Source organism: Lonchura striata, chromosome Z (assembly GCF_046129695.1).
Source record: "Lonchura striata isolate bLonStr1 chromosome Z, bLonStr1.mat, whole genome shotgun sequence".
Classification (NCBI taxonomy): domain Eukaryota; kingdom Metazoa; phylum Chordata; class Aves; order Passeriformes; family Estrildidae; genus Lonchura; species Lonchura striata.
Genome location: NC_134642.1, coordinates 4,932,303 through 4,947,407, shown reverse-complemented (window position 1 = coordinate 4,947,407; position 15,105 = coordinate 4,932,303). Strand labels below are relative to the sequence as shown.

The 15,105-nt window shown below is 41.1% G+C and overlaps 1 protein-coding gene across 5 annotated transcripts in view; it reads left to right on the top strand.

Moving 5' to 3' along the window:
• NRG1 (neuregulin 1) overlaps window positions 1-15,105 on the top strand; it is a 442,748-nt gene that overhangs the window by 313,209 nt on the left and 114,434 nt on the right. For 3 of the 5 annotated variants that reach the window (XM_077790064.1, XM_021534814.3, XM_021534811.3), the window contains 2 exons: window positions 171-221; window positions 3,105-3,155. The exons of 1 other annotated variant lie outside the window; for it this stretch is intronic. In XM_077790064.1, coding sequence (XP_077646190.1) covers window positions 171-221; window positions 3,105-3,155 — 102 coding nt within the window. The remainder of the gene's footprint in view (window positions 1-170; window positions 222-3,104; window positions 3,156-15,105) is intronic. One more of the 5 variants, XM_021534815.3, reaches the window with a different exon arrangement.

Below are 15,105 nucleotides of genomic sequence, written 5' to 3'. Positions count from 1 at the left end.
AACTTCTGCAAGTTGATACCTGATTGAAGCCTCTGTCCACTGGAGCAAAATTTAAGCTTCCTTCTTTGAACACTTTTTTCTTCTTTACCTTGTCCAGTCTGGGGCTGAATGCTGCTTGAGGATCATCTGACACCATAATATAACTTCTTGTTGCCTCTTGTGTTTTCCAGAGAGTACCAGCAAGATACCAGTATCAACAGAAGTGACAAAAACTTCTTCACGTAAGTTGAATTAACAGTCTTTCTGTCTCTTTCATTTCTTCTTAAAATTGCCTCTACAGCTGTGAAGCAACTCTTTTTTAACAGAGAACAATTCATCTACATCCAGCACCTCCGTTTCTGCATATCACTTTGCATACTTGAGCCACTTCAGGGATCAAGAAATGAATGAAGAACAGTTAAGCATACTTTTTATTGTCCTAGGGCTGTATTGAGGAAGCAAATTTGGCCTACAGTTGTCAGGCTGCAGCAGCCCAACTGAAGAAGTATTTGTGTTGTCAGGAACTATGTTTTAAAAAAGCTCTTACCTCCTTCTCCTATAAATCCTATCAGCTGCTTGTGAGTTTGCTGAGTGTATAGGCGTGTTGATGTGCCCTCAGGAAAGTCTGTTCCCTAGACTGCTCTGTTCCTCAGGGCTCTACATACAATTGCTGACAGCTCTGCAGGGTCTGTGAGTGTAGACAGGTAACTCACTCTCAGTAATTTAACCACTTTTAAAGTTGCCTTGGCATACTAGGAGCCTTCTCCAGGTGGTTTTCTTTTAGGCTGATGGAATCTGCTCTCAGCATCCTTCCTGCAGTTACAGGTTACATACTTCCAGAGTTGCAATACTGCTGGAACTGACCCCAGGAGAAGCTGCTTTCATTATTTAACTGTTAAGAATTACTTTATATATGGCCACAATACAAGCACTTGTCTCTGCTGATGACTTTGGCTGAGACAATTGTAGATAAATGTGTGTAAGCCGGGCAACCCAAGGATTTACAAGACACACATACCCTCCTTGGCAAAGAGGCTGGGGTCCTGCTAGCTTTTTTGGGAAAGCTATGTCTGGCAGGGACGGGTTTTAGTGTGAAATGACAGTGTTTGTAGGCTAGATCAAGGAAAACAGTGTGATTGCCAGATTTTGCATTTAGCATGCCTGCAGCCTTTCCTTTGATGCATCTGTGTGTGTGGCGACCTACTTCTGAAATCTTGGCATTGCTGCCTGACAGAAGAGACACTGGATGTGTCCATGTTCTTTCATGTTCTCAGTGGGGCCTGTCACTGGTGCTTCACTGGGAATATATGAGACCACATAGTTAATAGCAAGTGTCCTGTAACCATTGGAACCATTTTTTGTTCAAAGAAAGTGACATGCTGGTCACTGACTCCACTGGGCTCGCCTTGCCTTCTGCCTTGTGCAGCAAGAATGTAGTCCTTGCACTTTGCTGCCTCTTTTCCCATGAATTAAAGTTCTTGTTCTTGAGCAGTCTCTTTCCCTGTTTACATCCCTTCAAGTGCCTGCTGTTACAGTACAGTCTTCCTCTTTACGGCTATTGTGCTGCTGGAGAGGAGGAAGCTGGGGTGTTCAAAAAGCTGGCTGCATTCCTGATGAATCTCTGCACTGGCAGATTTCGTGCCAAGCAACACATCACGGTGCTGTCCCCAGAACAGCAAAAAGCAGTATGTTCAGTGGCTGCTTGGAGAGGTCTCCACATGGAGCTCTGAGGAGGTCTTTGATAATGTGGCTGGAGCAGAGACCAGCTTAGTCCCAAACCCAGCCAGGTGCTGTTTTTCCTACTGTTCTATCCCCACTCTGCATCCAGACCATGTCTTTATCTAACTCTTCATGAGTTTCCAGGTGATCAGTAGTGCCTGGGGTTTTGGGCACTGCTAATTTTTTTTCCAGGACTCTCAAAAGAAAATAATTAATTTGTGTGTTGTTTCTTTACTTTAAGATAGACTATTGTGAAATGCTGGTGTTCAAATCACCACGATCTATGTCTATTGAAGTATTGCTACAGTTACTTTTTGATGATAGAAGGACTGACAGAGCAGTCTTGGTTTTTAAGATTTTTTGCCTAAAACCTGGCTTTGTTAGGCAACAGATTAATCTTTTCTGTGTGACATGACATGTTAAATGTTTATCTACAGAGCATGCAGTATGCCTGACCTGCTCCCTAGAATTCACAGACTGGCTGCTAACCACCTGTACTGCACACTGGCACATCACTTTGCCACCCTAGGCAAAGTATTCTCTCTTTAAAGTATTCCTTTCAGCTGATGATACTTCTCAAGCCTTCTCTTGAATTCTTTATTCATGCATGACATCCTATGTGATTTGCTAGATAGTGAAAGCCAATGAAGCCCCCAAACACATGGCTCTTAATTGCTGCATGGCTCAGGTTCCTATAGTTCAGGAGGTTCAGATCTAGCTTCAGGCTGCCTGCTTTTTCTATAAACTTTTCTGAGTGCTTCCTTTGCGTGATTTGTGTTGAGGTCCATGTGCTTCCACTGTCCTACAAGATTATTTACCATTCTTTATCCATTCTTGTAACTTTGGGGCTGGTGCCATGTCCTGTTTTGGTCTGGAATGTGTCCTGTTTTCCCTTTCATCTACAGCTCTCTGCAGAGGTGGTGACACTCATGGACCCTCCTCTCTTTCAAGCTACAGAAGTCCTAAACTATAGTTGTGATAGAGTGAAATTCCTTACTGTTCAATAGGAGTTATGTGAGAAGAAGATAAGGAGCTAGTGCTTCCTGGGTCAGCATGTGGAGCTTCAAGACCTGCTGCTTTCCACTTTCCTCTGATACTGTCAGAAACAGCTGAAAACTTTACCCTGTCTTTGCCAGTTTTCTCACGGCCTTTCCTCCCAGGACCATGGAGCATTTTTGCTATAACTGATTATTTACAGTGCGCCTAGGACATGCTGAACCAACTTTGAAGTTCTTTGCTTTCTCAAGCTATCTCATTTTTTTGCTCTGCTCTGCTGGGTTTCTGACTACTGAGAAAAAAAAAATAAAAGAAATCTCTACTGGGGGAAGATGTTCAGGCTGCCCCAGTATAGTGCTGTAGCTGTGGCTGTATTCTTACAACTTTATTGTTACTTCTGTGTGTTGCAGAACCCATGCTTAGGATACAAGCTTCAACAGAAGGAACAAACACTTCCTCCTGTAAGTATATGCAAGTTGTTTAAATTATTGCTGGCAAGACCCTCAAGTATATTTCTCCCTTCCTAGCTCAGGAAAAAATGTGCATTAAGAGATCAGGAGTGACTGGGTGGAATTTCTGAGCTACACATGGAATTGCTATTTGTTACATATGATTAGAACTCTCAGAGACATGCTTTTTGTGTATTGAGGCTCAAACACCTTTCTTCAGAAGGATCAAATGTAAGTTTGAGCAGGGCAAAGGAGGAGGAAACTACACCAGTGTTTCCTACTTGGAATTCCCTTCCCTGCCCTCCCCACACAATGTATTGCTTCAAACACTGTTTCTTCTGCCTCCACAACCCCTGGCCCTGGGGTAGCTGGAGCACCCTCAGCTCCAGCCATCCCCACCAAGGTGCATTTCCCTTCATCTGCACGCCAGCTGGTGCTCGTTAGAATTCTTTCACTCTTTCTTCTGTGCCCCAGCATCCCTGGGAAGAAGATGAGGAAGGTGATGGCATCATTTTGTGTCTTCCCTCAGCTGGGACAGAGAGCCAGAAATGGTTCTTTCCTAGGAACGAAAGATCATCTCACTGCTTATCTCAGGAGCACACTGAGAGCTGCAGGGGTACCAGATGCTTCCCAGGGATTATGGATTAGCCACAATCCTGTACAATTTTACCCTTGAGGACCTTTAGGAAGAACCTTCCAGTTCTTTACTAGAACCAAATCTACCATCTGGCTGGTTTTGAGCAGGCTGGAAGGCCACTTTACACAATCAGAGTCAGTGGGGTTGTGGGAGGTGGGGTATTAATCCTACCATAAAGCAGTAAGTGTTGCCAGCTGCTAGGAATAGGATGGCAGGTGAGGTAGACCGATGGTCTGATCCACTCTGACAGTTCCAGGGCTGCTATAAAATGTGCTTTATAGCAAACTATACATGAGTGCCCTTAACCCACATTTAATAGCTACTGTAGCAGCACCAGGAGGAAATGTCAAAGCCATATCTCTGGATTTTTCTAGCTTTTCATCTCAGCTGATAATTTTTAAGTGTGTGTTGAAAGAATTACAGGAATTCGATTGGTTATTTAAGAAACTTTCTGTCAGCAAGGTGAGATGAGTTGGATTTTGGCCTCAGTTTCCCTTTGATGCCTAGCAGCAGAGTAGGCAGGAGTAATTTCTGGAGCAATTTAAAACAGTAGATCCTCTGTTCCGTTCTCAGAAGCATTAATGTACACTGGAGTTAGTACCATTCAAGTCACTAAAATAAGTAATGGAGGAGAAAGGGCAATATTGGATATTGCTGCCTATGCTGGGTAGGAAAAGCAGGAGGGAGCCAACATTTATTGCTAACAGATGTGAATGTCTACTCACACTCACAGAGTGATGAGGGAGTTGACCATGTACTTGTTTTAAAGTTCTTTAGGGATTTTCTTTTCTGAATTTCCATGTGACATGTCCACACTTGTCACTGTCAATCTTGTAGCAGCCACAGGAGCTAAAATAAACTGTGTCCTTCCACTTCTCAGACAATAGCAGATGTTTGGACAACATGCCAGCACTGTCATGTAGGCCAGATACTGGGAAAGACCTGAAAACAGCGGAGTGTTTCAATGGGTTCTCTCCCCTAGGGCTTTCACAAGAGAACAGACATGTGTCATGCTTTACTTCTTTTGAAGTTTCAGTGACAGATATTCAGAGAGAAAGAAGTTAAGAAAAAAAAATCCCACCTCTGTAATACCATCCACAATTGGCATCCCAAACCAAACCCTTTTATGTGCACATATTGCTACACTCCTCAAAATCAAGTCCACTTTGAGAATGTGGACCTCCATTCTTAAATAAAGGAGAAAGGCTTGACCCATTGTTTTACTGTCACATTCAGAAAGACCATGTATTAAAGCTGCCCGTAAAACAACACTGTCTATGGACAACATCAGTCTCAGATGAGCTGTAAGAGCTATACTGTATCCAAAACTGAGCATTTATAGCAGTAGGAAATGACGAGGTTGCACAAAAACAGAGAATATTTGTCAGATAGGAGCATTTGCTTAGCTGCACCTTTCAGCATTACCCTTGTACTTGTTTGTGCTACTTGCTAAGAGCTTCTCCCTGAAATGTCTGTGGAGACACTTCCCCCAAGGAGCAAAGAGCTAGGACATGCCAAGTGGCCTGCATGTTTCAGATGTGATTGTATTATACAGGGATTCTCAGTTCAGATTTGTCTGTTTGGGCAAGATGGTGAGTTGGCATCATCCTTCCATCACTTGGAAAATATTCTCTGCACAATGCTTCCTCCTATCCTCTATCTAGCAGGTTGATGTGATGACCAGCTGGAGGCAAAAATATGGATTAAGAACAGGTAGGAGGCTGATCCTACCTTACCTGTGGCTTTTTTTTTTTCATAAGAATACAGAATGGGTTTGTTTAGCTTTTTCCTGGAGAGAAAGACCCATTGCTGGTCATCTGCACCATAGATGACTTTGTTTTCCTGCAGACTTTCTTGTTGGGCTCTAAAACCTGCAGAGAAATTTTGAAAAGAAACATTAATTGGGTAAGAAGTGTGCCAGTTTGGATTGCTCATCTTTCCTCTCTGGAGTTATTCACTTATAAGCTTCAGGCCTGGCACAGCAAGGCACTTTCCTAACACTTTATCTTCTTGTCATGAAGTAAGAGATTCCAATACGTATATTAAATTATGACCAGATACAGCACATAGAAAGGAAGTTTGCAAAGACTTTTTGCCTGACACCTTTTTTTGAGTATGATACTTATAAAAATGGTCAATGCTGAGCAATAATACCTTCTATGGCATGTAGCTAGGGTCATTGGTTTACAGAATATTTCTAACAGGAACATCTTTGCATCTACAAAGCAAGCAGCCTGGCCAACAAATAATCTGTGCTCTAAAATCTTAAAAAGCAAGTTAAGTTTTTCTTAAATTCTGCTTTCCTTCATCTCCTAAAGTGAGACAAATTCTTCATATATCTGAGAGAAGTCCACTTTCAAAAACTATGAATTTTCTAAAACTCATACAAACATTATCCAGGGCTTCTGAAAGACAGACTGCTTGGGCCCCAAACAATACAGTTTTTAGGTGGCTTTTTGTTCTGCTTTAGGAATACCCAAACCTGAAAAGACCGTCTGATTTCTTCTTTTTATTTTTTTTTTTTTTTTTTTGTATTTCAAACAAATTTTTAAAGGGTAATCTTGATTTGTATCAAGTCTTCAGACCATTTAAGTTGTCCTGATGCCTGATTTTTGAAGGTTTGTTTAGATTTCTTTATTTTTTTAATGGTGCTCATGCGCAGATACCTACCTACCAACAGGAGTGCACTTGTCTTTGATGTGTGGAAAAACCTTGTGGAATCAAGGAAACACAGATGGAGAGTCTTTCCTACCTGCTGCAGTCCGTGTGAATTGCAGTTCCTTTAAGATATAGCATGACTTGATGACTAATTATCCTGCAGTATAGTGAAATACAGTATATCTATTTTTTCTGCATTAATTCAATTTACTGTATTTGTTTGGTTTCATTTTATTCCAAGTTTGACAGATTTTAATTTGCAATATTCCCTCTACAGTGGAGAGACAAAGATGATGGTAAGACTGACAGTGCTGCCACGCAGTGTAAGGATCAGAAAAAATTAGGGGATAATGCCTAACCATTGAACACATGTTCAGCTTCTTTCATCTCTAAAAACTTTTTCTGCTTTGTCATAAAATATAAATACAATGGTAGCACCTCAGAAACCTTGAAATGCAGCTATTTTGGGGTGAAAAAACAAATACTTTTTTTTATGAGATAGTGAGTAACTGTGTACAGTCACTTGAGGCAGGATGGGAAGAGGAGAATACTACAACCAGTTTATGAAGCTGAAGGAATTCAGATGTGGAAGGCAATTACTTAGGTTGCATTTGTGCTATCAGCAGGACTCCCAGCTCCTGCTCTTGTAAAAAATCAGTCTGACATCTTCGGCTATCAGAATTTAATTCATCTGTGCCATAGGTAAAAGGCTTCTTCTCCAGGAGAGGCATACACCTCATGCCATGGTAGGACAGTGGATCAAAGGAAAACACTATTTCACCTTGTGCATTTTGCTTTATCATTTTAGTGGGTTTATTTCTTTTAATAGTGGTCTCTGGAGAGAATACTTTGCTTTGTTCTGAGGACACAGTGAGTGACTAAGGGAATGGTCAGATAACTAGTTCTTGTTTAATGTAAAATGAGTTTAAACCTCCTAGTTAGTGAAATCCTGATGAAAATGCAGTGGTGAACAAGTGTCAGTCCTTTGTTATAACCTACCACAGTGTGTAGTATGTTCCATTTTCATTCTTCATAGTGGGCACCAATGACAGTGGACAAAGCAGTGACAACTTCAGTACTTTTATTATTTCATCTAGCATGACAAACCCTGTTTCCTGTAGTTATATTTCACAGATTAGGCAAATTCATGGAAATAGGTAAAATCTCCCAGAGACATGGCTTTCAATCTTTTGTATGACTCCCAGTCTAAAGATGGTGTGACAAGAAATGCCTTCTCCCAAACCACTTAATCTTGCAGGGTTTTCTGAAGTTGCATTCTTGGTCCCCCAGTCTTGCTCTGAAAGAGAGCCTATGCTGTCACTCAGCTGGCTTAGGCCACTCCACTGGGAAATTCATACATGCCAAACTTCAGAGACATCATCATTAATATAAAGTCACTTCTCTTCAGTGCTGGGTTTCCTCTTCTTTGTTTCTTTCAAGGAGTTCAGAGAGGTAAAAGGCAATGATGGGTGTAAGCTGTGGTAAAATTAGAAGAAGATGACATAACAATCCAAAAGGAATAAGGGCAGCAGTTTTTATGGCTTAAATACAGCTGCCAGAATGGAAGGGTTTTAAGGACATAGACTTTAGTTAGCTGTTTACTTGTGCATGTAAGAATTAATCTGTAAGGCTAGCACTTGCCTCAGCATTTGTATATAATGAGGCAATTGTGTTTTGTGTATAAATATACTTACAGTAGATAGGTTTATAAAGTATATATATGTAAGCGTGAAGGTAATGGTTTATGTCTGTTTATTTCAAGTTGTGCTTTCCCAAGGTCATGAACTACACCATAAAAAGCATCTACTCTGGTGGAATATAAGTCACAAAATCTACTTTACAGATTTCTTTAAAGAATTTCCCAAGTTCATGTGCTATTGCCTTCAACATGTTGAGGATCCTCTCTTCTAACTCCAGAGACACCTCCCATCTTTCAGCTTTTTTAAAGACTGTGTGTGACCTTAGTGATGAAGTGGGGGAGCCCCTCACATCAAGGTAGCAGTCCAAAAGTCACGTTGCCTGTGGATGCCGTAGCCAAAGAGTGTGGGCTTCATCCCTACCTTGCCTCAGGAACCCTCAGTATGTCTGGGCTTTTGTTTCTGAGAGCCTGCAAATCATATGGGAGTTTGTCTTCAACAGTCGGTTAGTCTGGTTTCTTTTGAGGTTCCTCTCATCAGGTCAAATCATGGCAAATTCTTTCCTAAGTGAGCATTACTTTGTGTCTTTCTCACTTCTTCTTACTTCACTGAAATGACACATGCTGTTTGCCCACCTGAGAGCAAAATAAGCATCTTTCTGATCTGGCAGCAAAGCCTGTGCTGTACTGGAGGACACGAGCTTGCAGCACAGGGTTGTGTTGGTGTTTGGATCACAGCTTTTTGGTCACTGAGTCCTCCGAGGAAGTCCCTGGTACTGCCACTGTGACAAAAACAGGTTCTCAAGTACTCCTGTTCCTCCTGGCTATACTCTTTCTAGGTAGCAGCTGTGAACATACATCGTGGTACTGGATCAGCCTTCTCAAATCTTCCCTCTTCTGCAGCATCAGAGTAATTCTCACTGAGTAAAGGTACACATCAGGCAGTTATGCCAGTAAGGCAGGGAACTCTGAACAGAATGAAATCTGTAACCTTGACAGAAACATGCATCTCTTTCATGTCATTATCCATGCTGAAATTAAGACTGTCAGTGTTTTTTAGGAAAGCAAGAGGGAGACAAAGAGCTCAGAACATGTATGAACAATGGATATTCTCAACCAACAAAAATTATGAGCATGTGCATAGGTACAGAATAATATTTGTATTTTAATAGTATAGGGAGTTTCCAGCTTACCCCTATAGTCTAGATATGCTGTTCATCTCCTTATCTTCCATCTATTGCCCCCAAAGAATTTATGCTGAGCCATCTCTTAACATCTCTTGTGTTAACCCCAGGAGAGACTAGTAATGCAAGTTACTTTGTGCTCTTCAGGAGACCCTTCTGTCCTCAGAAAGACATGATGACAGCCCACTTGCATGTTTTTAGAGGTGGGAGTTTCTCTTGTTTCAGGTTTAGAGGGGAAGGTCCAACAGAGATAAAAATCCCAAAGGGAATTTAGTTACCAAATTTGAGTTACGCTGTCAAACCTGAAGGCTTGCTGAGCTCCCTTTGAGGAAGGCACCCAAAGCAGGCTTTCTTAGATGGTATGTTCTGGGCTTTCTTGTCCACATTCTTCCATGAGGGATCTTGGGCTGTCTCAGCTGTAAACAGACTCCCTGTGGCATAGCAGGGCCCTGGTCCATGAAGGGTTATTTCAAGTTCAAGGACTGGCAGTGGAGGTCAGTCATGAAGCAGAAACACAAATTTAATGAAATACAAAGGAGGCAAGAGCTTTGTTTTCATGATGAGCTTCAAATCTGGGCAGATGGTGATGTCTAAGGAGAGGGAACAAAGAATAACACAGCAGTAGATAAAAGATGAACAGAAAAGTAAGCTGTTACTTTTCAGAATAACTTGTTAAGTATATGGCTTTGAATGTTTCCATTTACTTAAGAAAAACCCCTTGATAAATCACTATTTATATCTTTAAAAAAGTAAACTGCATCAAAAAAATGGTATTTCAAAAGCTATAGGCAGAGTACTGAACACATATATGTGAAATTTCCATAGATGCATGGATTTGAAAAGCCATCCCTGTGCCTGTCATTAGCTCCTCCACAAACACCGTGGCACTCTATGGCTGAGACTCAGTTTAAACTACAGCAGTTTTATCAGGTAAATTAAAAGCAATAGTCTTCTTTCACATTCCTATCTAGTAGTACTGTAACAGTGCAGTGGGAGCCAAGCTAAACCCTCGGGAAGAAATTATTATCCTATCCTTCATGTCCACATCTCTTCTAAATTGCCTTTTGGTAACCTCTTCTAATTGGATGCAAAATGGGAAAGTTGTATCTCCTGTGACTTTCATTATCAAAATGTTCCCGGAGGTTCTTAATGGTTTCTGCTGTTCTTGACATTCTCCCCCTGTACAGCAAGGAGAAGGAATCGCTGTAGTCATTGCAGCAATTAAAGAGCAGCCTTTTTCAGTGTGATCTTCCTTCTAGGTTTGCATCTTCCTAAATACTTAGAAGTGGCCAGCTAGTCAGTAACTTTGAGTTGCATCCACTGTAGCTGGCAAGTATCAAAAAACATCCACTCTGTATTTTTTTAAAAGAAAGCTGTGTCCTAGAGCAATTATCCTTTGAATCTTGTCTGATGGATATCAGGATTTTCTTTCAGGGACTATGTATGTATATGAAGGCTCTTGCACATTTCCTCATTAAATTTTCTTTTCCTGGCTGCCCACTCTTCATTCTAGTCATTTCGGCTTCATTATGGATATACAGAGCTCATAGGCCTTACTGGTAGTTTATATTAATCACAGTATCCAGCTTACTTTGGTAAACGAAGTAATTCCAAGTTCATCCTTCTACAGGGAGCTGCTTTTTGGAAAAGAGGAAACTGTTTCTTAGCCTTCCTGTTGCCAAACTCTGTCAATTCTGTTGAAAGCTAAAATAGCATAGGGCATTTCTAATTTATGATGATCATAAAGGCTGAACCTAGGGTGCTATGTGGAGTGAGGCTGAGGATCAAGATGGAGTGCTGGGGCAGTGATTGCCCATTTCATCAGCAGCGTGCTTTCTTGTGTCATTTTGGGCCATGCCAGCTACTGATTTTCAAGACACCTAAGCACAATAAGAAGGATTAAGTGCACTGAGACCTTTACCAGGAGGCAGTATGAGTACTACCCTGCCAGCCCAGCTCCCTTCACTCTGAGCAGTTCTCCCATATCATCCCAACAGACATTGCAACCCCCAAAGACTCATAGGTGTCTTTAACTATGCCAGAGGGAATTAATCATGAAGTTATAGTAATGCCATGAAAACACCACTTGTATGGGCTGAGACTCACTCTTTCCACAATTTAGACACTGAGAACTGGAAGAAGACACATGTAAACGATTTTTAATGAAGGGCAGAGCCACAGTGAAGCAGTATGTGATGTAGATGTAGCCTAGCCATGCTTGCCCTTAGACTGAGAGCATGATCTGTCTCCTTTCCTGCTGAGCAGTGTTGGAACACCTGAGCAGTCAGGCTGCCTGTCTTACCCCAGCCTTCCCAATGACCATGTATTTGTGGGTCAGAAAGTAAGTGGCGTTACACCCCAGCCCTCCCAACTTTAGCAACCTGGTCCCTGCTCTTGAACAGAGATGTGAGGTAACACCTACTGGATGACAGAGGAGACAATTGTTTTCCCAACCCTGAGCATTTGGCTCTTTTGTTTGTCCATTTGTTTCTGTTTTGTTTATTCATCCCAGAAAAGCTCCTTGCTTCAGAGCTTTTAATGTTCAGAATTGATGTTGAATAGGGAAGGATTTGACTGGACACAGGTCTGCAGCCTAAAGTTCTACCATTGCTATTGAGATTATCTCAAAGTTTACCATTTATACATGGGGTGGTAATAGCCCTTCAGAATTTAAAACATAGATTATTGTTCTGAGGTTTAAGAAGTGGAATCTGAACTCTCTTACTGATATCTTTCTGGTAATATTCACAATGATCCAAAATATGACTCTTAATAACAGTCAAGCATCTGACAGGTATTTAGATGAGCTTTGCAAAATGTCAGCATAGTTGATGAGGAGTATTACTGGAATAGTTGGTTTCTAAAAGAAAAGTATAAGCCATACTCCAGGGAAGAAATAGTAGGGTGTTTTTTAATAATACCTATTTTGCAGGCAGATACCCGGCTGTGAAAGCCACAGCTACCTGCATTGTAGAAACATACTCTTTGGATCTACTGGTGCCAGCTGTGGCACAAACTGTCAGTGGCAGAAAGCTTTTTCTAATCTTTCCAAATTAGAAGTGAGCTAACCACATGTGATGCTTTTCTTTGTTTGAAATGTCTATGTCTTTATATATAGTAACTGAGAATGTTCTTTCAGTTGTAGCTAAAATTCTGTTGCAAGCTTTCAAACACTGACGTCCAGTGCCATGGGACATTAGTTCAACAGTTCAGTTATTGTTCTGAGAGAACAGTAGCTTTAAATGTCTGGTGCCTTTGCCTGATTAAATGCCATCCACCCCACCCCCCCCACCCCAACCTCCTTTTTCCATTCCAAGAAAGTCCAAAACTTGCACTGATTGTTTTGCATTCCTAAATATTTAATGTTATTTGAAACAATACAAACATGGAGTGATTCCACACACCGAAATCACAGGGCACACAGTGAAACAGGATTGGAATCTAATCTTGCACTGTACTTTTATACTGTTAGTGTGACTTTTATTATTTTATTATTTCCCTGGAATGGCTCTTTCCTTCCATTTCCCACTGGGGAAATATTTGGCTTAAAACAAGCTGGAGGTTATGCATAGTTCTTGAATATTTTAATAATCTACACAAAACCCATTAGCTGACACAGTGGCAACTAATACTTGACAGACAGTAAGATAACAGTTGTCTCAGAGACTGTGAGAGGCCAGAAGAATCTTAAACACTAATCTTGCAGGAAGGATGAAGAGTTGCCTTGAGCAGTGATGCAGCTCATTCAAATGCATGTCGATCTGTCTTGAAGAACTGGTGCTTCAGATCCCTGGTGTAATGCGCTCTGAATCAGATGCTGTTCTTGGCTACTAGGCAAGCTGCATCTGCAGAGTACATCCTTGTAACTTGTTTAAATATTTCTCTCTTTGGAGGGAGCAGGTTAAGGCAGATCCAGGGAAGGAATGCTGTGAACATAGATTCTGTATGTTTTTTGGTGGACTAGTAGTCATGCCAGTGTGGCTGTGATCAGTGAGAGTGGCAGATCAATCCCAAGCATCATGGGAGGTAACGCAAGTCTGAAATCCTTTCCATGTGTGATCAGCCAGTGCATTTGGTCTGTGCACTGGTGAAATTTCTTCCTGGAGGCAGGCAAGAGAAAATCATACATGGGTTAGGGACTGTTTGCCTTAACCAATTGCATGTTTTTGTCAGATGCAGAGAATTCTCAGTGTCTTACCCCAATGTCTCTATCTTGCATCAAGTCTGTAAGTGACCTCTCATGATAGCAGCAACACCGTGGCTGAATTACACTTCGAAGGTCAAGAGCTAAATGCCAGCACCCTACTAATTCTTCCAGCCAAATAGACACCTGGAGAGCTAATGTACTGTTGTACTTTCTGCTTGAATTATATGTACAAAATATGCAGTAAAGCTCTAGATAATTTGATGTGGATTGCATTTGCAATTATATGTTCACTGGATAATATGCACACATCAGAGACCTAATATTCACCCCAGCAAGAAAGCACAGTTATAGGCAGGCAGAGCAAATGGAGCTCTTCAATTTAAATATGCAAATGAATTTCATACACACATGGACACTATTAGCAGATGGTCAGTAAGGAAGGCTGTGTACAGGGGAGGGAGACTTTCCTTTTAATTTGATAAGAATCTGTTCCTGTGGATGTTGTTTCATGCTGAGGAATAGCTTTTATTATCTGTAAATATCTTGTAAAATATGAGATTGCCATTCACAACCACCCAAGAGCATCATGTACAAAGTAGTGGATGAAGAATTTTCTCTGGATGGAGAAAAAGTGAGAGAGTCAAATATTTTCAGTGTCATCAAATTTTCAGAACACAATGTGGCACAAGTAACTCTAGTAGAAACACATTAGTCAGAGCAGATGATACACATGATTACTGAAAATTTTGAGATTCCTTAAGGAAGAAAATAATTATTTAAAAATACTTATAAGAAGAAATGGGCATCAGCTAACTCTGCAAGCAGCAAATTTGTTATCACTCATTTGACCTTCTGCTCTAGATTTCATCTGCTGTATCCTAGAACTGAAGGAGTGGTGGATCACAGGAAAGAGGCAGTATCAGCAAAAAGGAGAGGAAAGCATGGTAGTATGAGCTGGCATTTCTGCTTAGCCTCTGTCTCAATCTCATCACTCACTTCTCAGACACTGCCATATTCTTGGCATCTCCTCTTTTATTATCTCAAGAAATTGTCAGTGTGACAAAGTATATTTCAGCATTTGTGAGAAGCACTGACTAATAAAGAGTCCTGTGAGTTTTTAAAGAGCTCTGCATGCTTTTCTGATCTGAAACTGGGAAGCCTTGGGGGGTTTCATTTTGCACTTCACAAAGTGAAATATCCCTGAGAAATATGAGAAATATGTCAGTCTTTTCAAGGCTTCTAACTGATTGTAAGACTGGCCACAGCTTGGCCTGATTATGGTTTAGTTGTCCTGGAGCAGATACAATTAATGTGTATCACCCACAATTAATATGTGGGTGAATATACAAGGAAGACAATGTCTTCAGCAGGGCATTAGCACAAGGCTTCTGTCACTGACACTCACTTTTGCCCTGTCAGTTCACCCACTGTGATTAGAAATTCATCAAATATGTCTGGAGAATTTGCATGCTTAGCCTGCTTTGGAAAGAGGGGATTGTCTAGCTGTGAAAGGAGATTATGCAGCAATTTCCTCCTCAGCATAGCAAGACAATGAATCTGACTCTTCATTATAGAGGAAGGATGAGTAAGAATGGTTGCATTTCCTGTGCAGCAAGAGCAACATGAGCTGTGCTCTGAATTCCTTTGGGAATTTCCATGATTATGTCAATTTCAGGCACAATGCATAATGTTACTATAAG